At 44.0% G+C, this 23,214-nt stretch overlaps 1 protein-coding gene across 1 annotated transcript in view; it reads left to right on the top strand.

Moving 5' to 3' along the window:
• Window positions 1-23,214, top strand: part of CFAP91 (cilia and flagella associated protein 91) — a 28,700-nt gene that overhangs the window by 744 nt on the left and 4,742 nt on the right. The window contains exons 2-17 of the mRNA XM_081845015.1: window positions 2,104-2,180; window positions 3,563-3,720; window positions 5,587-5,670; window positions 6,233-6,289; window positions 7,532-7,713; window positions 9,551-9,728; window positions 10,947-11,104; window positions 11,220-11,402; window positions 11,659-11,798; window positions 13,110-13,226; window positions 15,411-15,482; window positions 16,604-16,750; window positions 17,757-17,978; window positions 20,104-20,252; window positions 21,158-21,249; window positions 22,267-22,575. Of these exons, the coding sequence (XP_081701141.1) occupies window positions 2,104-2,180; window positions 3,563-3,720; window positions 5,587-5,670; window positions 6,233-6,289; window positions 7,532-7,713; window positions 9,551-9,728; window positions 10,947-11,104; window positions 11,220-11,402; window positions 11,659-11,798; window positions 13,110-13,226; window positions 15,411-15,482; window positions 16,604-16,750; window positions 17,757-17,978; window positions 20,104-20,252; window positions 21,158-21,249; window positions 22,267-22,574 (2,324 nt within the window). The 3' untranslated portion in view covers window position 22,575. The remainder of the gene's footprint in view (window positions 1-2,103; window positions 2,181-3,562; window positions 3,721-5,586; window positions 5,671-6,232; window positions 6,290-7,531; window positions 7,714-9,550; window positions 9,729-10,946; window positions 11,105-11,219; window positions 11,403-11,658; window positions 11,799-13,109; window positions 13,227-15,410; window positions 15,483-16,603; window positions 16,751-17,756; window positions 17,979-20,103; window positions 20,253-21,157; window positions 21,250-22,266; window positions 22,576-23,214) is intronic.

Genomic DNA, 23,214 nt, shown 5'->3' with positions numbered 1-23,214 from the left:
AACAAAGACAGCACAGGAAGTGGCATTGTTATTATTATTTTTATATCCTGCTTTTCCCCCTGAAAGGGACTCCCAAGAACTCCCAAGCAGTTTACAGATAAAAATAAGAACAGCTAAAAACGAGGGGGAGGGGAATAATCATTTGAAAATACAATTAAACATGAATAGAATTAAGACTAAAGCACCCATAAAGATAGTCAAAGTGGGGCTTCATGGGAGCAGCGCCCACAACAGGCACACAGAACCACAACATGCCGTAATAAAGGTGGATTATACCCTCCCTTCCAGTGAGTGCAGAAGACAGGAGATCATATTCATTTCCTGCTTAAAATAAAAGTTGTCACCAATGATGTTTCAATCAATAGTTGCAACTCATGTTAGAGCACATTGTCTTTACCACTACCAGCCGCTGCCCTGGGTGAGTGCTGCAAAGTGGAGTTTGTGTTTTTTTTCTTGCTACCTTTACACCTCTGCTCTAATGTGTTGGCTGCAAACATCAATTTACACAGGTAACTATGTACCTGTTTTACTATGTTTAGGCATTTCACTCCCCATCCCCAATGTGATTCCTGGAAATGCAAGTTGGCATGAGATTTTATTTTCCCTATAGTTATCCTGTTATTGCCCACCCCCCACCCCCCACCCCCCACCCCCCACCCCGTAAAGTCATTTGGGAAGCTATTATTTCCACCAGTTTTTCTGACGCTTTGACACATTTTGACATTTAGCTCTTACCATTCGCTCACCGATGTGGTTGATGAAAGCAGTAATCAATATTATTTATCTGTTTTCTGTTTTTTGTATCACAGCCTTTTAACAGCGCTCCTCATCCAAATCAGCAGGAAAATTATGATATTTCCTTTCAACCTTTTTTTATTGTGGTAGCACATCTGATTTGATTGATTGATTGATTTAATTTCTATACTGTTTAATATATTAAAATTTTCTCTAATTGGTGTACAGAAAACTGAAGCAACAGAAAACTTAAGCAAACTATTACATTTTTAAATGTTACATTAATACCAAGTTACACACACACACACACACACACACACATACATATATATAAATTTATTTTCCTTCTGAAACATCTCTCAACCTCTGGGTTCTCACCCAGGGTCCAAACAAACTCTCAGCTCACCCTTGAAAGTCTCTCAACAAGAAGAGTTTGTGGAAATGGCAGACCTCACCCTAGTCTTTCACTCTAGACTTCCTTTATGTGGGCAAGCCCCAGGTGGATGGTACTTCCGCAGGCTGCCCACAGCTGTGCCCCATTCAGCTCCACACTCGACAACCAGCTCCAGGTAGAGCAGGTTTGTTTATTTTTCTAAGGGGCCCAAAGAATGGGAAAAGGTACTCCCCACACTCACAGCTGTTTCTTCAGCTGGACACACACGCACCCAACATGAGTGCTGCAAACAGCATCACCACCTTCTTATTGTGGCATCCCCGTCTAATCCTCTCCCCCTGCCCATGTGGTTGCTGGAAAAAGGAACTTAAACCAACTATATTCCCCAATCTTACTTTATGTTGTTGAGATGTGTAGCTCCCCCCCCCCTTCCCGGCCCTTAAACACCATAGTGCTTACACAGCAAGGGACACACTAAGTGCATCTCTCTAAAAACAGGAAAACAATGGGAAGTGAAACAAACATTTGACCAGGAGTGTCACATAAAACAAACCCAGTACTTAACCTGGTTCAACTATTAGAAACAACGTTCCCCCCACCAGCCAGATGTGCCACAAGGAAACTAGGAGGGGCTAAAAGGTGCACGCCTCTTCATGTTCCATGGCAGACGTGACACGGAAAGGGGGAAGAAAAGAGGCTGCCATGAAGTGCAGGGCAAGTCACGGGCCAGCACTTTGCTCTCCAGACTCCAGGTGAGCCCTACCATTGCCAAGGCTAGCCTGAGTCAGTCTTGGTGTCTGCGCTGAGGCAGTGTAAGCCCTCGTTGGTAGCAACGTTTCATCTGAGCCACCAGTTTCAAAGTGAAAGAATAGCTGGGAGGAAGGGGAAAGGTCCTATACGGTATCACTCAGCCTAATATTCCTTCATAAGTTTAATGAAAATGTTTCTATTGAATGTATTTATATGTGTTTTAGATCCATTATATACACTTTCAAGTGAGAGAGACCATGCACAAGCAACAGTCCAGTCTCATCTGCTTCACGATGAAATGGTAGGTGGTTGCAGTCTTTAAACAGTTCTTGCAGAACTGTACTCTCATATTTCTATGCAAAATACATTTGCTGAATGGCTTTTCAAGTTAATGGACTATGCAGAGATGGCGAAGCTGGCACAAAAATAAGAGGTCAAAAAGATGAGATCTTTGTTGAAGAGTAGAGGTTCTTTTCGGACTGTTAGAGGAAAAAACTACAGCCAAATGAAATTGTGAGCAGGATTTGAATAATAGGCAAGGGAAGTAGAATAAATCAGTGATAAATATAAGTTATAATACAGTAGAATATAAATGGCAGTTATGGCAGCAGATAAAGAAGCACAACAGGAATAGAGATGTAAGGATGGGAAGTCAAAATGCAAGAAATTATTATATTGAAAGTGAATTGAATATTGTCAAATTTTGTGTAAAAAAACTAGTAAAATTATTTTTAAAAAATTAAAAAATACATTTGCTGAGAGATAAAATTGGAAATATACTTCATAAGCAGAGAAACAGCTTTAAAGACAGGGCATTATCTATACATGACACCAGATTTTGCCCACCCACAGATTTTGGATCAGTGCTGGCAGGAGATAATTGCACCAGCAAAGGCTGCCAACCTGCTAACACTGAGGGACACTGGAACTATATGACTTTTTGTATATAAAATTGTTACAGAAAGATTTTGGAATAATTACATGGCCTTTAAATAAAGGCAGTAACTGCCCATGGCTACTGTGAAACATTTCTTTTCAGATTCCCTTGTAATTTATAGTGTAAACCTAAAAGTGGCAGTTGATTCTCTGTGGATACACATTAGTAAGGTTTGGCAGTGAATGTGTTTATTTGTCTACTATACATTACCAGGGAGAGAATTTCCAGAAACAATTGTTTGTATCCTGGAAATTCCTCTCTCATCAGTGCAGCCTTGTGTCTGTTTTAATTATCTAAGAAGTTAGGCATAGGAAAGTTATGACTAAAAGGAAGAAGAAAAAGGCACTAATTTATAAAGCACCAAACTTCTTGATTCAAAAGGTTTTGCAGCTCTGACCAGGCCAGGGATGCAAAGGAGCGTTTTCCCTTTGCAGCCACTGCTTGATTTGAAGCCAGACTGCTTGATTCAAGCCCATTTGCAAAGGGACTTTTTTTGTTCAAGGCAAAGGAGGAACTGGAAGCACAGTTAGAGGGCTTTCAAATCTGTCCATTAAAGCTGGCATCCAGTGGTTGACAAGGAGACAGCCCTGCCCATCTGTCAAGTAGTCAGCGGTAGCAGATGAGCTCAAGATCCTGGTCATTTCCCAATATTTATGTTTCCACACAAATACTAGCTCTTGTGATGTTATTCTCCATATATTTACCTGCAATATTTGCCTTTTCTATCTTTTTTCCATATAAAAAAGAGGAAAGTGCCGGCATTTAAAACCATGTTCAGTAACCTGATTCACTATCCACCATACTCTATGCAATTAGAAGAAATAAACCCTGTTCCCCCATTCATTGACCGAAGATGGAGAGGAAGGGCAGAACGGCGCATTGAGGCTCTTCAGAAGCTTGCTAGGTAAGGGCCCTCCGGAGTTGTAAATGTTTTTTTGAAACGATTGTTTAGCCTTAGTTGCATTTCCCCACAAAGTAGGTCAGCCCTTGGCATGAATGTAGCTTAGCCCTAATTCCATCTAAAATATGGCTGCAGAAACAAAGAACCATTTCTTATTTTAATTTAATTTATTGGTGTGGCTTATTCACTTCAGTGCTGATGATGGCCAGACTACCCATCTCTTTGCCATGATCGCAAACTTCACGTACAGCAAAACTTTTCAGATGGTGGCTCTAGGAAATGGCCAAATGGAGGTATAACCAAATGGCATAATTTCAAAGTTGAGGTCATATAGCTTTTCATGCACAGTATATTTTACTGCAATGTATGTAGTGCAGCACAGAAGCTTTTCTCACCAGTTTCACAGACCTGACAGCCCTTGTTAAGGATCCTGCTTCATTTTTTATCCTGCCGCATTTGGACAGAAAACCCAAGAAAGCTAGATATGCAATATTTAAAGCAATGGAAACATAGGAATCTGCCTAATACTGAGACAGACCAATCATTTGTTTGTCTAGCCCAAAACTGATGACATTGACTTGCAGTGTAACAACTTCAGACCAAAGGGAAGATGTCAGTGGTTGAGGTTTCTGACTGATTTCAAGGGCAGCCCCACAGAGAATGCATTATAGTAATCAAACCTGGAGGTAACAAGAGTGAGAATGACTATGGTGAGGTCTGGCCTATTTCGGAAAGGGTATAGCTGGCAAACCAGCTGAAACCGATAAAAGGTACTGCTTGTTACTGCTTCTATAATTAGTGCCAATTCAAGGGCCCACCCCTAAACTTTTAGGGCAGGTGTGGGGAAACTATGGAACCGGCAGATGCTGTTGGGCTCCAAGTCCCATCAGCTCCAGCCAATGGTCAGGGATGATAGGAATTGTAGTCCAACATTGGATAAACCACAGGTTTTCCATCCCTATTAACAGGGAGTCAAACCCCATAACATGCTGCACACCTAATTTCAAGACTGAAGGACACTAAATACCAGCACTTCATTCTTGCCTGGAATGATTTCCATTTCAGCCACAAGTGACAGAGTTTAGTGTTTCTGCTGCCTCTCTGAATACGATGTAAGTGTGAGAGGGCACTAGGTGTCACTAGCATAATGTTGGTTCTGTAGCTTCAATCTCTGTGCATCTTTACCCAAGAATTTCAGCTAGAATAGATGGTGAAAAGCATGAGGGAAAAGACAGAATTCTGTGGGTCCCAATAGGGGCTGTGCATTAATCTCCCAGCGCTGCTTTCTGAGGTCTACCCTCTGGAAAGAAGGTTTTCTTTAAAAAAGAAAGATAAAGGACCCCTAACAGTTAAGTCCAGTCGCAAATGACTCTGAGGTTGCGGTGCTCATCTCGCTTTACTGGCCGAGGGCAGCCGATGTTTGTCCGCAGACAGTTTTTCCCGGTCATGTGGCCAGCATGATTAAGCCGCCTCTGGCGAGCCAGAGCAGCACACGGAAACGCTGCTTACCTTCCCGCCGGAGCGGTACCTATTTATCTACTTGCACTTTGAGGTGCTTTCGAACCGCTAGGTTGGCAGGAGCAGGGACTGAGCAAAAGTGTTTCGCACACCCAGAGAAGTCCAGGACAATCAGGAGGGTCATACTTCCTCTGTGCATCTTGTGACACATCTCTGACCATCTCTGGGTGACCAGGGCAGGTTCCATCCCAACTTTGGGCCAAAAGTCCCGTTGAAAATGATCTACATAATAACCAAGGGTGTCTGGAACAACTCTCCCTCCAGGAGATTCTTGGGCAGGTGCCCAATTTATACATTGTATTCTAGCAGGAGATATCAGTTTCTTACCACACCTTCTTTTTTAAAAATTAGATCTCAACCCTCACTTCAGATTCCAAGAATTGAATATGAAGATCCTGATGTTGGTGGAAGGAATCGCTGGAAGTATTTTGAACGGTGGGCACTGAACAGAGCAAATCATACTCGATTGCAATACGTGTTTTTATCATGACCAAATAAATGAGTATTCCACCAAAATATGTGGAAAGGACATTTCTGTATTTTGAGTTTCCCAAGGCATGGGAGTGTCTTGATCATATCATTTGATTTCATGTGTGTGTGAAGGCTGTCAATCACAAGAAGCACCTCTTGCAATCTATGTTAGACACCCACATGTCTCCATCCAGGCAAGGAAGAGTTTGAGGACGTGTCGCAGCCAGGAGGGCACAGAGCAGGACTTGCTAAGGGTGTAGGCTGAGCGGGGGCACGGCTGGGAGAGTCTCATGGGCCGGATAGAAAGGCCGGAAGGACCACAAATTGGCCCTCAAAGGCATCTTAAGCAGTATCCTACCTCTAAATATGAGAATAGTGACTGAAAAGTGTCCATTACAACTGCAAGGTAGCTAAATAATAAGCTTGTTAATGGACCAGACAGCCTAGGAGAGCTGTGCTAACTGAGGAAATGTTCTGCTTGTTTCCTTCCCTGAGTTGGCCTAAACTCACTTTTCTCTCTTTTCAGACCTTTCATCCCATTTCATAAGCCGATGCCACTAAATGTTGTCTATGCAATGTCCAAGTAAGTAATGATATGCTGGCCTAAGTTTGTTCTCACATGGTGATCCCGTTGTTTTTCAAGAAGCTGATGTTTCTAGTATTGAAAAGTCCCCCCAAAAAAGAAAGGAAGAAACTTTCCCCCGTAGGAGAGGGTTGCCTGTCCTTAGTTATCTGATCATTGGTTGGTTGACTGACTAAATGATTGGCAAAGATAAGGAGGGAAACATAGACTTCCCAATCCCTATAATGACCCTGTGAAATGCATGCAGATGCCACCCTAGTTCACAGATCCAGTTATACCTTGACAAATTAGAAAGCAAATTTCTGTGGGGTGGGGACTTCAGGTAATTTGGGGTGGGGTGGGGGTGGGAGGGAGTTGTGCTCACTTCATTAACTGCTGAAGGGGTGTTTTTGCTATTATAGTTTCAGGTGGCACTTCCTGGAAAAGCCACAGTGGCACATCCAGAGAGTTTCATACTATATTATGACTGTAAAAGTTGTCTAGCAAACAAAAAGAACCTTAGGTCTCAACAGATTGTCAGTGTGGTGCAATGCCGAGAATGGGGGACTGTGACCATAGAGACCTGGGTTCAAATCTCTGCTTAGCTGCACTTGGGTACTCTCATGCCAACTTTCCCCAACCTGATACTCACCAGATGTTTGGGACTACAATGCCCATCTTCTCCAGCCATTGGCCCTGCTGGCTGGGGCTGAAGGAGAGTTGTAGCCCCCCAAAAGCATCTGGAGGGTAAGAGGTTGTGGAAAACTGTCTCACTCAGAGAAACTACCTCACAAGATTGTTTTGAGGACATTGTACAGTCATACCTCGGTTTTCCAAAGTAATCCATTCCAGAAGACGGTTCGAGTTCTGAAACGTACAAAAACCAAAACTTCGGTACAGAAAACTCAATACGGAAGCTGTGTGGCATGTTTGAATTCTGAGGCATATTCAAAAACCAAAGAATTTACTTCTGGGTTTACAACGTTTGAAAACCAAAATGTTCATCAGCGGAGATGTTCAAAAACTGAGATACCGCTGTACATTGGTAATATAAACATGCGATAAACAAGGCAATCAAAAAATAGTTTGTTTCATAAAATTTATATACCGCTTGGTTGTAAAAACAATAAAAAATTCAATAACTATGGTCTAATTTAATAATAATAATAAAGTTTTTTAAAAACAACAACAATGACCTTAATTTCCTTTTAAGTGGGTGAAAACATTTTGAAATGTATTGTTTTGCTCTCCTTTGCTTTTTAGGCCAGAGGCATACATTGACAAGGTGAAATCCAGGGACAAGCCAGCTTATCTCATTTCACGAAGTGTGGGTACACAGACGGATTATCGGGATGGTGAAGCTCAGACAGATCCCTACAGCCCTGAATATGTGGTGCCTCCAGGTTCCATCCCTGAGCTCCTGACCCTTGTCACGCTGACCTGGGGTGAGTTGAGCAAAGGACTGATGAGGGCTCTTTCCGACTTGCATGAAGCAAAAACACAGTTTTCTGAATGTTAGAAGATGGGTTTGCTCCCACATTCCACAGACGAAATGGACCCAGTTCCCTGATCTATTACCAGAGCATTTGAGTTGGTTATAAATTCCTCAGTTAGGCTCAGCAGGTTTTTAGCAGTTCTAGTAATGCAGAAAAAGCTAAATCTTTTGCATTGTACATTGATTTTAACTTGTTAATAATTTCAGGTTTCTTATTCCTGCCTGTGCTAGTGGCTAAAGGAAGATTAGTACTTTGTCCCACTGATTTCAGTGGAACTTAAGAGCTATTAATTTTAGTTGGATGTGAACCATAGTATTGGGCCACAATGGAAAGTTCCTCCAAATGTTTTTGTTATTATTGTTATGTTTATTTGTATGCTGCTTCCTCATAATTATGGTCAAGACAGCTTACAGAAACAGTAAATGAAACAACAATATATAGGATATCCATAAATAAGAACAACCAGAAAAAATACGCATCTAGCTTACAAACCTTTCACTAACAAAACCAAATCCCGAAAAATATCAGTAGCCGAAATTGCTGTTGGCATCCATCTGCCTGGAGAGACAATGGCGTGTGCCTCCAGGGATGAAGTCAAACTGCTGTGTTAGCAGTGACCTCACTGTGGTGCAGGTCTGGGGGGGGGCTTGTCTGGAGGTTCTGGGCTGCCCAGAGGACAAGACCCCCATCTTGGCCTTGCTGATGTGGTCCAAAGAAAAGCAGAACAGTATGTTTGACACCAGCTTGGTGCAGGAGTTGCTGAAAGGGAGAGTATAAGGTGCCATCCAGTGCTTTTTTCCTAAAAAAAAAAAAGTTTAGAGGTACTCTCATTTTGATTCAAGAAAACCACCATTTTATAGTTCAAATCGGGGGAAATAAATTCAGTAAATGGACAAAAGTACAAAGGATATGCATTACCTCGTATTACACAGCTGACAGCTCATAGTAACTTCCATTACTTCCAAATCTCCCATTAGATTCACACAATGTTAAGCGTTCCCCTGTGTCCCCCCAGAAAAAAGGACTGGAACTGTCTTACGGACTCTGCTCTGGATTTGTGGAGGGTTTACTCCTCAGCCTTTTCTTCTGAAGGTATCCTGCAAGTCAGTGGGCATTTAGGATCAGAGATTTCCTTCTTCTAGATCAGCTGTTTGTCCCAGGCTGACAAGCTCCATCTGTCCAGTAGCACATTTATACTGTATTTATATTTATAATATTTATATTTATATTTCCAGGGCAGCTTACAACAAAACACTATTAAAAATACAGTGTATAATAATTAATAACAATAAAAGACAGCTATGGAACTACAACATTCTTTATATCAGAGTTAGCATTAAACAATTTACAACCCAGAGTTAATGCCTAATTAAAAAGCCTGACTGAATAAAATGTTTTCATCTGGTGCCAGATTCAAAGTCTATCAGAGCAGCAGCAGTACAGAAGGGCAGCAGAAAGTGCAAATTGCATTTGTCTTAATTAACATTACAGCAGCAGAAAATATGCTCACATCTTCTGTTATCCCAGCTACGTACAAGCGATGACCAAGCAGCCTCTCTATTTTATTGGCCAAGTTCTGCAAGAGAAACCTGACTCTTTTCATGATTACTGTAATGAGAGCACCTGCAGTTTAGTCACTTTTAAAAAACACCAGCTTTTGGCCACCTCAGAAGTGTATGTGTTTTTCATACTTCCGTTTAGGCAGCTTTTTGCATTGTGGTTTATAAATTATATCACATTGGTAAAAAATAAGCTATACGCTCTTATTGTTTCCTGCCCTTTGAAGGACGGGGCCTTCCAGCAACCCAGGCAGAAGTGGAAGTGATTGAACGAGCCCGAGAAAAGCGAGCCTGGGAGGCAACGCTCCCCCCGCTCAGCGATGCCACACAGATTGCAAAGAGGCGGAGGATGATGGAGGAAATGGAGAGGAAAGAGTGGGCCTTCCGGGAAGTAGAAATAGAGGAGTAAGTCTTTCATTTTTACCTTCCTGTTTTCGTAGCTCATGGTCCTAAGGAATCTCTGCTCAAGTTCAAAACAAGCAACCAAAACAGGTTCTGAACAGAAACAGTAACTTCAGGAGACCATCGCTTTAACCACAATTCAAAGTGTTGGTGCTGACCTTTAAAGCCCTAAATGGCCTCGGTCCAGTGTACCTGAAGGAGCGTCTCCACCTCCATTGTTCAGCCCAGACTGTGAGGTCCAGATCCGAGGGCCTTCTGGCGGTTCCCTCTCTGCGAGAAGTGAGGTTACAAGGAGCCAGGCAGAGGGCCTTCTCTGTAGTGGCGCCCACCCTGTGGAACGCCCTCCCATCAGATGTCGAGGAAATAAACAACTATCTGACTTTTAGAAGACATCTGAGGGAAACCCAGTTTAGGGAAGTTTTTAATGTTTGATGTTTTATCATGTTTTTAATATTCTGTTGAGAGCTGCGCAGAGTGGCTGGGAAAACCCAGCCAGATGGGCGGGGTATAAATAATAAATTATTAGTAATATCATCATCATTGTTATCATCATCGTATCCATGATGGATAAGTTAATGGTCCTCCATGTGCACGTGTCCCTAGAGATTAGTTTCCAAACTGGGCCATAGTTAGTGGTATACAGTTGATTTAGATTCTTTGTCACCATGAACCCTAGATACCTAAGTTTGGTATGGCGTACCAGGATTTGAAAACCCTCATTATCCTAGACTGTTCCCCCAGTGGGATGTTAAAAAACATCATATCTGATTTGCCAAAATGAAATTTCAGGCCTGCCACCTCTTGAAAAGACCTCATAGGCTCTTGACAACCAGGTGCTTCTTTTTAATTAGCAGGAAATGTTTGTGGGCGTGGCCACCATACATAGCTGGCAGGCTGCATTTATTTTATTGGGTCATTGGTTCTGCAAGCCATTATAAAAGGTACATGATAAAAATGTGCACTGGATATTTGGAACAAAAAAAGAGAAACATTTGTTATAGGTAAATCATCTAAATCAGGCTTCCTCAACCTCGGCCCTCCAGATGTTTTGGCCTACAACCCCCATGATCCCTGGCTAGCAGGATCAGTGGTCAGGGATGATGGGAATTGTAGTCTCAAAACATCTGGAGGGCCGAGGTGGAGGAAGCCTGATCTCTATAAGGATGGCAGTAGTGTTTGAGATCTGTTGAACCCTCTTCTTTTCCTCTTCTTTTTTTGAAGATTGCAAGAAGTTAGACTAGAACTCTTAAAGGCTCTGCTGAGGAAAAGGGAAGAGAACCGCAACGAACTGATGGTCAGTCGCTTGGATGCTCACTGGTTTAACCTCATGCAAGAAAAAGAAGAAAGAATTAAAAAAATTCAGCATGAACATATAAAAGGTAAAGGAAATGGTAATGGAGTAGAAAGTCTATACCACTGTCTGCTTTCCCAAGCTATAGAAAGCTGATACATATTTTCATTTAGATGTGTATCTTGTCTGAAATTCCTTCTCAGCAATCCGAAGACTGATAGCCAAGGGGAAAAATGTGGAAGGAAAACTGGATAAAAGAAATGTCATCAGGGACTACACTGAATTTGATTCACAGCCTTATGCTCCTCTATCAAGAATTGGCTACTTTCCAGACAATAGAGCCGACCGTTTCATAGTGAAGAACCCCTTTCTCAACACCTATCAAGGTCAGTCAGGCTAAGGAAATCTTCTAGTCCCTTTTCCCTTTTCCTGGACACATGTAAGCTACAAAGGACATGCAGACTTCATCTCCTTTCTGTTCAGGGGAAGGTCAGTGTCAGGTGCTCTGTTGTAATCTCTGTGCCTGATAAGGCCACATTGGATCAAAGTGAGTCACTCTCTTTCATCACAATTCCAATTTCTCTGTTCTTCCTCCACTTCCGCTTCCACCCCACCCCAATGCTTGCATTCTCTCTTTCCTAGGATTACTTGAGCTGGAGGCATCTCTTCCTGACTCCGTCACTCAGCCCCGAACTGAAGCTCCCAAAAGGAAGACCACCACTAAGGATGGGTTTATTAAACGGTCGGCTAGGCTAGAATTGGAACTGGCACAGGTTTACCAGGTACAGTGCTTTATGTGAGGCCATTGCAACGCTTCCTACCTGAAATCTGTCTCTTGCTTTGCTTCCTGAATACCAGCTTTAGGCCATTCTAGGCAAGAAAACTGTGTGCTGCTTTCTTAACCTCATTTTCATAAGCCTCTTTTAAGAAAGCAAAAATGTATGTATGTGTCTATGTTTGTTGTTGTTTGTATTGTTTGGTGTTGTTTCGTTGTTAAAATTGGAAAATTAATAAAAATTATTTAAAAAAGAAAAAGAAAACTGTGTGCTGAGGCAGAGGCGCCATCTTGGGTGTCAAGGCTGTGGGAATGTTGTGGAAAGTAGGAGAGGATATATTGATTAAATATTATCCCTCCTCACTCAAGCTAGTGAGCAAGGAGCAGAGCACATTTCCTTGTACATTTCAGGAAGCTAGTTGATGGATTCGTGAGATCATTTAAGTTAACCAAACCAGTCTGGCTTGTCCAGTCTGGATTGTTCCTGGTAAATTTCCCCTTTATTTCCCTCTTAAAAATAATAACATGACAGTCTTCTTTAAAAGTAATGGTAAAGTCCGAAAGAAAAAAATGGAATCCGAAAGAAAAAAATGGAAAAAGGCGAAAAGAGGAAGGTGGCTGTGTCACTAGCCCTTTTGTAGGGTCTGCTGGAGTCTCACCCATCTACCTGGTCACACACAGGGGGGGAGGCTCCAGAGCAAGTATGACAAGAATGCCTTCCTGTCTGGAGCAACATTCCCGTGTGTGTCTACTCTAGGTAACAGGAATTATATTTGACTGCTTCAGTGATGATACATCCCACAAATGGCACCCACAAAATTTTTACTGTGAGTGCCTGGCCAGGCTACCAAACATATTGTGTGCTGCAACAGGGCGCTCCATCTGCCCTTCCACTGCGGCAGCGACATGTGACGTCATGCAGGTACATGACATCACATACACACACACACACACACACACACACTGGGCCCCCACAATGCTGGGTGGAACCTGGCGTGCCTGTGCTGAGGAGAAACCGTGCCATCTATTTTTAGAGGTTGCAGGCTGCTATTCAACTTCTCTTGTTCCTTTTACCTTCATACCATCCTTCTTCATTCTCTTCTCCTTCCCAGCCTCCCCTCATTATCCCATTACTTTCTAGCAGATTGGGAAAATATGTGAAATGAATAGTGCCAATGTAAAACATGGACCAGCTGTTATAAATGTTTTGTACTACTGCAACAGTTTTTTGGGTGAATTAAGAAAACAAAAATAGTGAAGAGATGCTCTTCAGGTCACTTAGGCCTAGTTCCTCCGGTGCTACTAACTTCTTTTCCAGATATTGCAAGACAGAAAGAAAAAGGTTAAGGAGCCGCATAAACCACTTCGTTTCCTTGAGAAGGTATCAAAGATCCCCGCTCGTCCTCCTACTCCAACACTGGAAGTGCCTTCACTGGTAGGTGGAATATTTCTGACACTCTGAGGGGCCTTGGCCTATCTCCAAGGCGGGCTGCAGTTTTGGTGTGGGTGGAGGAAGATCAGAAAGGCAACAGGTAGAAATAATGACAGGCAGACAAGGGTCAGAGACAAGGGCGGAATCAGACCAGGCAGAAGATCAAGTTCCAAGGCACAATAGAGGGTTGAAGAGCTCAGAATCAAGTGGTAGGTCTAAGGCAGGCAAGGCCACAACCTGACAAGGTGACGGTGGTCCGGGAAAGAAGGAGAGAAAGTGGGCAGCATCCTCATTCTTCAGATAAGTTCCTTAGACTCAACAAAGGTTGCTTGGTTCTGAGAGCTTAATGGGGTCTGGCGTCTCACGATTGTTTTGGAAAATCAGCTGACAGTATTCAAGCTGGAATGGGGGCCTAGAGGTCTCCCTTTCCCCTAAGGCCTAGAGCACAACCTCCAACATTCCCCGTGTCTTTCAGTGCAGTGAGTCAGCAGCACCAAAAGATGCCCATCTTTTGGTGACACAGTTTTACAGAAGCCAGCTGACTTGCATGGGAATGCAGGCCACTGCAAGTGCTTGCTCACCGTCCTCCCTGAGCTGGGCAGCAGCACTGGAGTGGGAAGATGGGACATTCTGGGATCAAATCAGAAGCTGGGATGGCTTCTGTAAGTCTGAGATGTCCCAGGAAAGTTGAGACACTTGAAGGATATGCTAGAGTCCTCCTGATCTCCTGTGGGCCTGGAGTGCCGGTAGCACAGGAGGCAAGTTACAGTGGAGACTAGCTGCTGGAGGCCCTGGATTTAGAAATACACACCTTAACACCTTATATTGCTATTGCCACAAGTATACTGTTGTGCCTGAAATTATATACATTTGGATTAGAAAAACAGGAGCGTTTACAGTTTTTGGGTGTATAACACTTTGCCTTTTACAAACCAGTCTTAAAAAGTTGGCAGGCTGCATTCTCTTCTGCTTTTACGGTGCCTTCCCTTTGCAGGATTCAAAACCTTCCTCCATTTGTTAAAATGTCGTACCCCAGAAGTTGAATGGACTCCATTCCGGAAGTCCGTTCAACTTCCAAAACGTTCAGAAACCAAGGCACGGCTTCCGATTGGCCGCAGGAAGCTCCTGGAGCCAATCAGAAGCCGCAGAAGCCATGACGGACGTTCGGGTACCAAAGAACATTCGCAAACCGGAACACTCACTTCTGGGTTTGTGGTGTTCGGGAGCCAAAACGTTCAATTTGCAAGGCATTCAGGATCCAAGGTATGACTATATTTATATTTACTTAATGTACATATTTCAGTATATATAAAATAATGTATACTTTAAAACTTTACTGCAATTAATTTGCTTCCCCCCGTAATGGATTTCTGTAAAATTTTAGGCTAATGCTGTAGCAGAGACTGCTTTATATTAAGTCAGCTGAAACTATCTCCTATTTAGCATTTTATACAGATTCGGGATACATCAGGGCAGGAATTTATTATGGAATCAGTGTCGCTTAGGCATGCAAGTTTTCCAGTGCCCACATGACATCATCATCCTCAAAATGACAGTCCATTCTTTTTTCTTTTTAATATTTATTCCATTACTGGGAGGAAACTTATTAAGTAAGAATAGCCTGTTCTACACCTGCAGTTACTGCTGATTTGGAATCTCATTAGCACTTTCGCCTTCTTTTTATGGTTTGCCACATGTCTAGTAATGTTTCAGTGACTGGCCTCTAATGTCACACCCCTACTTGATGGAAGAGTGAAGGAAGAGGGATTGTGGGGTGTGACAGAGAAACACAGCCCCGATACATTCTGTGAAGCATGGCCCCCTGGGTGTGGATGGCAAGCAGTGGAATAGCAATGAATAGCCACTACTAAAAGAAGGGGAATGTATGGAAGCTAACATGCCTAACATGCACACAGAATATTCAGATCCTAAGCATCCTTAGAGTAGATTTGTGCTTTAAAAATCTAATTCCCCAATCTTTCCATTGCTAAGCTTCCCTTATCTCTCCCCCCCCCCCCCATATCTGTAAACCAACTAGGCTGGTATACAGGGATTAAAGTCAATAAATGTGAGCCACATTCTCAGAAATCTAGGTAATATTGTACAGATCATTCAGTGATGTCCTTTCCTGAGTGTCTTCCTGCAACAAAGCAGTTGGCAATGGCAAACTCTTCTTGTCTTTTGCAGATTGAAGAAGAGAGAGAACTTGCTGTGATTACACTGCAGAGCTTAATCCGAGGCAGAGCTATCCAGAATATGGTATTCTCTTGGTTTTTCTTTTCTTAAGCATCTAGTGGCAGATTAAAAACAAAATAATGAGAGAAAGGTGCTGATAGGCCAGCACAAGAATCTTGGGAGAAAGGAGAAATTGGGGTGTGTGGGATGGGTGGCTGCACTTGGAACAGAGCTTGGGTGGATCTTTAATAAAGATGTAAGTAAGCCTGCAGTCCAGGGAGGAGGAGAAATAAGAAGACAGCACAACCATCCTCCTTTATTTTGTTTTGGAATGATGATATTTCTTCCCCCAAGCAAGATGTACCTTCTTTGGGCTAGAGTCAAGTGGGTTTTTAAGTTATTCAGCTGCCTTGCTGGGCTTTAGAGAAAATAAATCCCTTGACCTCACATAGCTATTTAGGACACACTTGAGTCCGTTACTAGGGAGAAATTCATTATAACTAGAAGAGGAGTCTGGTTGGATCAGGCTGATGACCCACCTAGTCCAGCATCCTGTTATTGCAGTGGTCAGCCAATGCCTCTGAGAAGCCTGTAAGCGGGAGCTGAGGGCAAGGGCTCTCTTCCTGCTTGCGTTCTCGGAATATTTCACATAGCTGTATTGATAAAGACCACCAATGTGCTTTTGCCTAGTGTCAGACCTGGTCACCCCTTGTCTGAACACCAGGATCTCCTTTCCTGGTTTATTTCTCACGGTCAAGATCAGCTTCCCACCCTACTTCTCTGGAGTGGATAATCAAAGTGTGGAAATTAATGGTTCTGCAAAAATTAACTTGTCAAATACATGAAAAGCAAGTGTTATTCCTTTCCCGATATATTGTTTCCTTTCTTTAAATACATTGTGACTCTGAAGGGGAAACAGAACACTCCCCATAAATTCAGATTTGTTTCCCTGTGTTGTCAAGCATAGCCTGGTTCTTTAACATAGTTTGTTTCTCTACCTGGAGAAATGATTCTCTTATGAGGGAGTAGGCGGCTATATTTATGTTTTATTTGTATTTTACTTGTTCTGTTTGTTTATAAAACCATGTAAAAACTAGGGTAATTTATATATTTAAAAAATGAGATGACAACAATAAAGTTTGGTGGAAGAGAACATTCAGTGAAGCTGCATCTTCATTCCTTCCTTCCCTCTGACTTCCTGACAGATGTTTGAAGGGAAGGAAAAGCGACTGGAACTGATCCGCGAGTTGCGCACCACTCATGCGCTTCAGGAGGATGGGCAGCTGTTGAAGAAGGCGGAGAAGCAAGTGACGTTGGCCTTGCAGAGGCAGCGGGATCTGCATGAACACAAGGTCTGGCCATAGACAGAGAGGCAGCGGACCAGTGTCTGGTCTAAAGTCTTTCCCTTCTGTCTCCTACAACAATGTCTGCAACAGAAGCTTATGATGGAAGATGGCATTTGGTCATCTGAGGGAGGAATATAATCTCATAGGGAGGGCTTTGTTCAAGATAGGGCTTACTAGGAGTTTTGTATGCTAGGGTTACACAGAGGAACAAGATGGCTGGGTTAGCCAGTTGTTGGAGTCATTACTTTAGGCAACTTGCGCCGACTGAGGAGGTAGCTGTTAGGTGGCTTTGCAGCTAGTTGCCTGACCAAACCCAGAGAGTGCTCATTAAAGGTTCCTCATCATCCTGGATAAAAGTGACAAGTGGTTCGCCGCAGGGCTCTCTCCTGGGCCCATTGTTGTTCAACATCTTTCTAAATGACTTGGATGAAGGAATTGAGGGGTTGCTCATCAAATTTGCAGTTGACACCAAACGGGGAGGGGTAGCTGATGCTGTAGAAGGCAGAACCGGGTTTCAAAATGACCTCAACAGATTGGAGAACTGGGCTCAAGCTAACAAAATGAATGTCACTAGGGACAAATGTCTAGGTTCTGCACTTAGGCAGAAACAACTAGCTGCACAAATATAAGATGGGGGACACCTGGCTTGCCAGTAGTACATGTGAAATGGATCCCTTCTTCCTTTGGGGGTTCTCCAGCGGTTTGCTCCCACCATTCCTGTGTAAAACCAGTCCATGACCTGCAGGTGTAGTTGGACTCCCAACTCCCATCAGCTCCAAACCACCAACTAGTGTGGGAATTGCAGCCCTGCAACATCTGGAGGGCACCACGTTGCCTATCTCAGTGCAGCAGCAGCAGCAGCACACTATTCCAGATTACTTTCACGTCTCCGGAAATAGCATGCATAATCTTTTCAAGGCTGGGTTCTGATGCTCAGGCCTGGAGCTCATTTCCTGTGGAAAAAGTAACTTGTTTCATAGAACGGAGAATAATTCTTCCGCGTTGCATTTAGATGTCTCTCATGGAAAAGCACTTGGCTCGGGTGGAAGGAAGAGCCCTCTCCAACATGCTAGATTTCCTCTCCAAAGAGCTGATTCGGCTCCAAGACGAACGGAGGATCCACGCTTTTGCTATGCTTGCTGAAAGGCAACGCCGAATTCGGGAAGCCGAGGAGAGCGGCCGCCGGCAAGTGGAGGAGCGGCGCAGGCGTGAGGAAGATGAGATCTTTAGACAGGTATGTGGGGGGACTGCAGCCCCAGTCATGGGGCTTGAAGTTTGTCCTGATACCTGCACAGTAAACTGAGTCAAGTGTGCTGTCCCTGTGGGAATTATTTGTAGAGGACTCTTTCTGCAGGGCAAGAGGGAGCTAGACTGCTGTGGGGATGTGCAGGGCTCTCACAGTCGAGGGAGCATAGAGAGCATACTTTTTATCATCGTGTTTCATCCCAGTATTCGACATGGACCCATGAACCCACCTTCTGAGGCCCTTCTTCCTGTGCCGCCTCCTCCTCGAGAGGCCCAGAGGGTGGCAGCACGAGAACGGGGCCTTCTCTGCAGTGGCTCCCTGTCTGTGGAATGCTCTCCCCGGGGAAGTTCACCTGGCGCTGTCATTATACTCCTTGAAGCGCCAGGCAAAAACGTTCCTTTTTAACCAGGCCTTTGGTTGTCCTGACTGACATCCTTTTAAAATGTGGCTTTTTTTTGAGGGGGGGGGTGTTATTGTTTTTATTTTATATACAGTGGTACCTCTGGTTGCGAATGGGATCTGTTCCGGAGGCCCGTTCGCAACCCTGAAAAGAACGCAACCCGCGTTTGCGCATGCATGGGTCGCAATTTGCGGCTTCTGCGCATGCGGTGAAACCCGGAAGTAATCCGTTCCGGTACTTCCGGGTCACCACGGGACGCAACCTGAAAATGCTCGACCTGAAGCAAACGTAACATGAGGTATGGCTGCATTGTGATCTTTTCTGTGAACCGCCCTAAGACCTCCATGTATAGGGTGGTATATAAATTCAATAAATGATCATAATAATAATGTCTAGATTCTGTCACAGAGTACACATTCCATACTTTGGAGTAAACTCTGACCATTCTGCATACCTGACAGCTGATCCTTGGGCTGAACGTCTATGTGCGAAAGTAAATCCGCAGATAGATAACTTAGTCACACAAACGCAAAAGCGAGCTTTGTGTTATTTATTCTTATATCTCACCCTTCCTCCCAGCTGGGGTTGGCTGGCAATGATCATTAGGCCAAGTGAGGCAAAGTCTTCAGGTGGCAGATGCTCTGGGAGGGGAGCAGCAGCGGAAGCTCCCAGCTAACTCCTCCTGAGCCTCTCCCCCCCCCCCAACATCTTCCTCTCTTGGAGGACAGAGCTGGGTAAGCCATACAGCCTCTCCGAAGGCCCCTAAAGTAGTCTGACACCTCACGTGCAGAGGAAGTGAGCTTGTGCGTGTTGGAAATGAAGAACCACCACCATCTTGGCCTCAGGTAGCAAATGTATTGGACTGGCTATAGGAAAACAAGAGTTGGAATCGCATCAGTCCCTTCCACAATAGAGCCCTTTAGGGCTGGAGAGGCGATGCTTTTCCACAATAAATTGGAATTGCGATTAAAAGTGTGATTCTACACAGCATTTAATCTAGTGCTATTTTAACTAGAAATGCCTCCCCCCTCCCCCCGCCGGCCAAGAGCTTCTGAAATGCCTACTCAGAAGTAAGTTCCATTCAGCAGAGGTTATTGGCAACTTAAAAGGATATTGCTTGCCAGTCAGCTGTTCTTGTTGCTTCCAGTTGATCCTGGGGCTGGGGCTGGCAGATTTTTGAGAAATTTATCATTGAGCAGCTCGTTAATTGACACATGTCAGTGTCTTTGGGGTGCGGCACCAACTAAAAAGGGGAAGAGATCCACAGCTAAAGAATCTCTCCCCTACCCCTCCAAGAAATAAGCTGGAATGAGGCAGTTCAGAAAAAGGCTATTTAATGGGAAATTACACACTAATCCATCAGCCAGAATCAATAAAACAGGTACAGCCAGCAAAGCGAATGTGTTTCATTCAAAGGTACAAGATGTGAAAAGCCTTCATAGCACCCCCCACCCACCCTTTGGACAGGCACCTGATACAATAGCATTGTAGGATTTAAAAGTCACTACAAATCTTTTTTTAGGGGGGTTGCAAGATAGGGGGCATGAAATGCAGAAAATACTGGAAGTCTACAATTTGGAAACATCATTTGAACACACTGTAAAATGGTATACAAAGGTCCTAGTGTGGAAGCACCCGACCTATAAATGATTTGTGCTCACTCATCATAGGAGATGGTGCTAAGAAGGAAATTCTGCTTGGGGCTGTTTCCAGGTTGTTAAGGTGCACCAGAGTACAGTTGACTCCTACCTGGAAGATGTCATCCTGGACAGCATGGAGACCACGGCTGACGAACAAGCTAGAGAAGAGATTCAAAGAGTGGCTGTGGAAATCAACGACATCGCTTATGAAATGGAAACACGGTATATTCTCCAGGGAACAGCAGCATATATCGCAATATAAAGTATTGTGGCACCTTAAAGTCTTAACCATTTTTGTGCAGGTTCGTATCCTGCCGGCTACATGCAAAGTGTAATATTTTGGTTCCCTGCAGATTGCTCAGTGGGTAGATTTTATTGTGGCATAAAGGTTTGTGGACTAGAGCCCCTTTTGCCCATAACGTGCACTTCATAAAAGTGTACATGTCACAGTAAATCTGTTGTTCTTTGAGGTGCCACAAGACACTCTCCTGATGTTGTTGCAACAGACTAATTCAGCTATCTGTGTGAGATGCTGTGACCCTTAAAGCCTAGCAGATGCTAAAAAAAAAGATTTGTAATGGCCATCTAACCGAGGAAGAAGCTTGATTCAAAAAGTATTTCACTGTGAGTGTGATGTGAACAGCAGTTCTCTGTGCCCACCTGTGGTTTTTGTACCATATTGCAAACTTTTAAAGTTTGTGTATATTCCTTTGTACAGAGTTGTTCCAACTCGGGCATGTAGCTCGTATATATTTTATTATATATTTTTCACACCAGCGAGATGCCTCTCCTTCATCCATTTGCCCTGGATCCTGCATTGCTCCTCTTTCCTGAAAGATAGATAGCAAATGCAGGTCCTCCCCTTCCCCTGGAGTAGCGCCCATCCTGATCATGGTGTGGAAGTGAGGTACTACCCCGCTCCTGTCAGATATGGTCTTACGCCCCCTTCCCATCATGTAGGAAGTGTCCTCACTGACAGAACATGCACAAATATTACTGTTTCTCTTTTTTAAAAAAACAAAAACCCTCCTGATGTGAAACAAAAAAGAGCGGAGGAATTGGGATGAGAGAGGAAATGAAGATAATGACAAAAATAGAACCTTTTGTACAAATGATCTCCTCTTTAGTCGAACACATCTTCAGTCTGAAGAAATTGTGGCCGAGCTGGTTTATAGTTTCCTGATCCCCGAAGTGAGGAAAATGGCCATCAAGGAGAAAGGTAGGAAGTGTGAACAGCTTGTTTATCTCCCGAGATTACTTAAGTCTTAAAAGGGGATGCGGGTGGCACTGTGGTCTAAACCACCGAGTCTCTTGGGCTTATCGACCAGAAGGTTGGCGGTTCAAATCCCCGCAACAGTGAGTTCCCGTTGCTCTGTCTCAGCTGCTGCCAACCTAGCAGTTTGAAAGCACGCCAGTGCAAGTAGATAAATAGGTATCGCTGTGGTGGGAAGGTAAACGGTGTTTCCGTGCACTCTGGTTTCCGTCACGGTGTCCCATTGTGCCAGAAGCGGTTTAGTCATGCTGGCCAAATGACCCGGAAAGCTGTCTGTGTACCAACGCCGGCTCCCTTGGCCTGAAAGCGAGATGAGCACCACAACCCGTTGCCTTTGACTGGACTTAACCGTCCAGGGGGCCTTTACCTTTGTGTCTTACCATAAATTTTGGATATGTTTTTTTCCTTTTAAAAGAAGAGGCTCGTGCTGCAGTGTGAGCCTTTCCATGCCTGCCCACTTCCTCCACTACCGTCCTAGAAGGCAGTGGGGGATTCCTGTATAGGAGTGTCCTCTCCCTTTGCCATTTTTAATTATTTTGCTCTAATTCCTTTGAGATCTCCTTTGCATAGCTCTCTGACACCTTTAGAAGGCCCTCCCCTGGGGGCCTCTTGTTTCTTCAAATGTAATCCAGGGTGCATTTTCCCATCCTTGTTCTGAAATGAGTGTGGGAGCCAGCTCTGGCAGAATTTTATTTCTGTGTCACAGGAGTCTCTCAAAAGGTGGACTTGGCAAGCCACCCGAGTCTCTGCTGGTGATGTTAGCAGCTCTTGCTTTCCAGGGTTTCCCTTTGTTTTGGAAGACCGTGGCTGACTTAGCTGAGCGGAGGCCGACCCCTTGGTCAGGAAGTTTCTCTTACACACCTGTCTCCTGCTGAGTTAAGAGAATGATGTGGGAGATGAGGGAGCCCGATTCACCATTCTCACTGTTGGCCTGCCTTGGATCTACCACTTTCTCCTGCACAGTGAGACAGTCCCAGAGAAAGCACATTCACGCAGCTCATCAGATCATTCATGGGACTACAGAGACGACCGTGGGACAGCTCTTTGAGCTCCAACTGGCCACTGGTGTCGAACTTTCTCAGCTAGCAATCCCAAGTGCAGATCTGCCTCCTGCAACAGCTGAAGAACAAGGCGCTCCTGAGCCCCACGAGCTGCATGAATCCCATGAGTCGCATGAGCCGCAGATTCCAGTCAGTCAAACAGAGCCTGAAATGCCACCTGAAGGTGATGGTACAGACCCCTCAGGCAGTGAAGAAACGGAAAAGAAATAAGGTACACTTAGAATTGTGTTCCTTCCCAGTCCTGCTCATGAGGCATCATGGTCCCACCTATGCACAAGAAGGCCCATCCTGGGGGGGGGGGGTTGGTTTCAGGGAAGCTTTGGCCTTTGTTTGTAGCCGTCACTTGAATTGTTTGCTTTTCTCTGTTCCATCAGTTAGCAAGCAGAGTGGATGTACCTGCAGCAAAGTTGGGGGGTGGGGTGGGCTTTTGTTGGTGGTTGCCGATACTTGCCTGGGAATTTTTTTCTTGCCCGTTTTCAGAGTGATGCTTCCATATGTCTCTCTGCCTCCCCCCCCTCCCAATTTGGTCAAAGAACTTTTTCGTTTCTTACCCAGGGACAAGAAAGCTTGCCCTGGACTCCAGTGAAGTCTCAGAAATTTTGAAATAGTGTGGAAAACAGTTGTCCTTGAATGGATACATAGCCTATTTCTATGCCTGTTGGCTCAGTCCTACTGTGGTCAATGGAGCTTACTTGCAGGAAAGAATGCAAAGGGTTAGTTGTCATTACATAGCTAGTATGAAGCTTACCCTTGGGTTGGATTTTTAACAGATTTTGTGAGAACTATTTGATCAGGGTTACAGATATGTTTCCAAGTGAATTCAGCTGTTGTAAGTTGAGTATTTTTTATT

Source organism: Podarcis erhardii (genome assembly GCF_964252035.2).
Source record: "Podarcis erhardii genome assembly, chromosome: 17".
NCBI classification, from domain to species: domain Eukaryota; kingdom Metazoa; phylum Chordata; class Lepidosauria; order Squamata; family Lacertidae; genus Podarcis; species Podarcis erhardii.
Note: the sequence above shows the minus strand (reverse complement) of the source record. Positions and strands in the feature narration are given on the sequence as shown.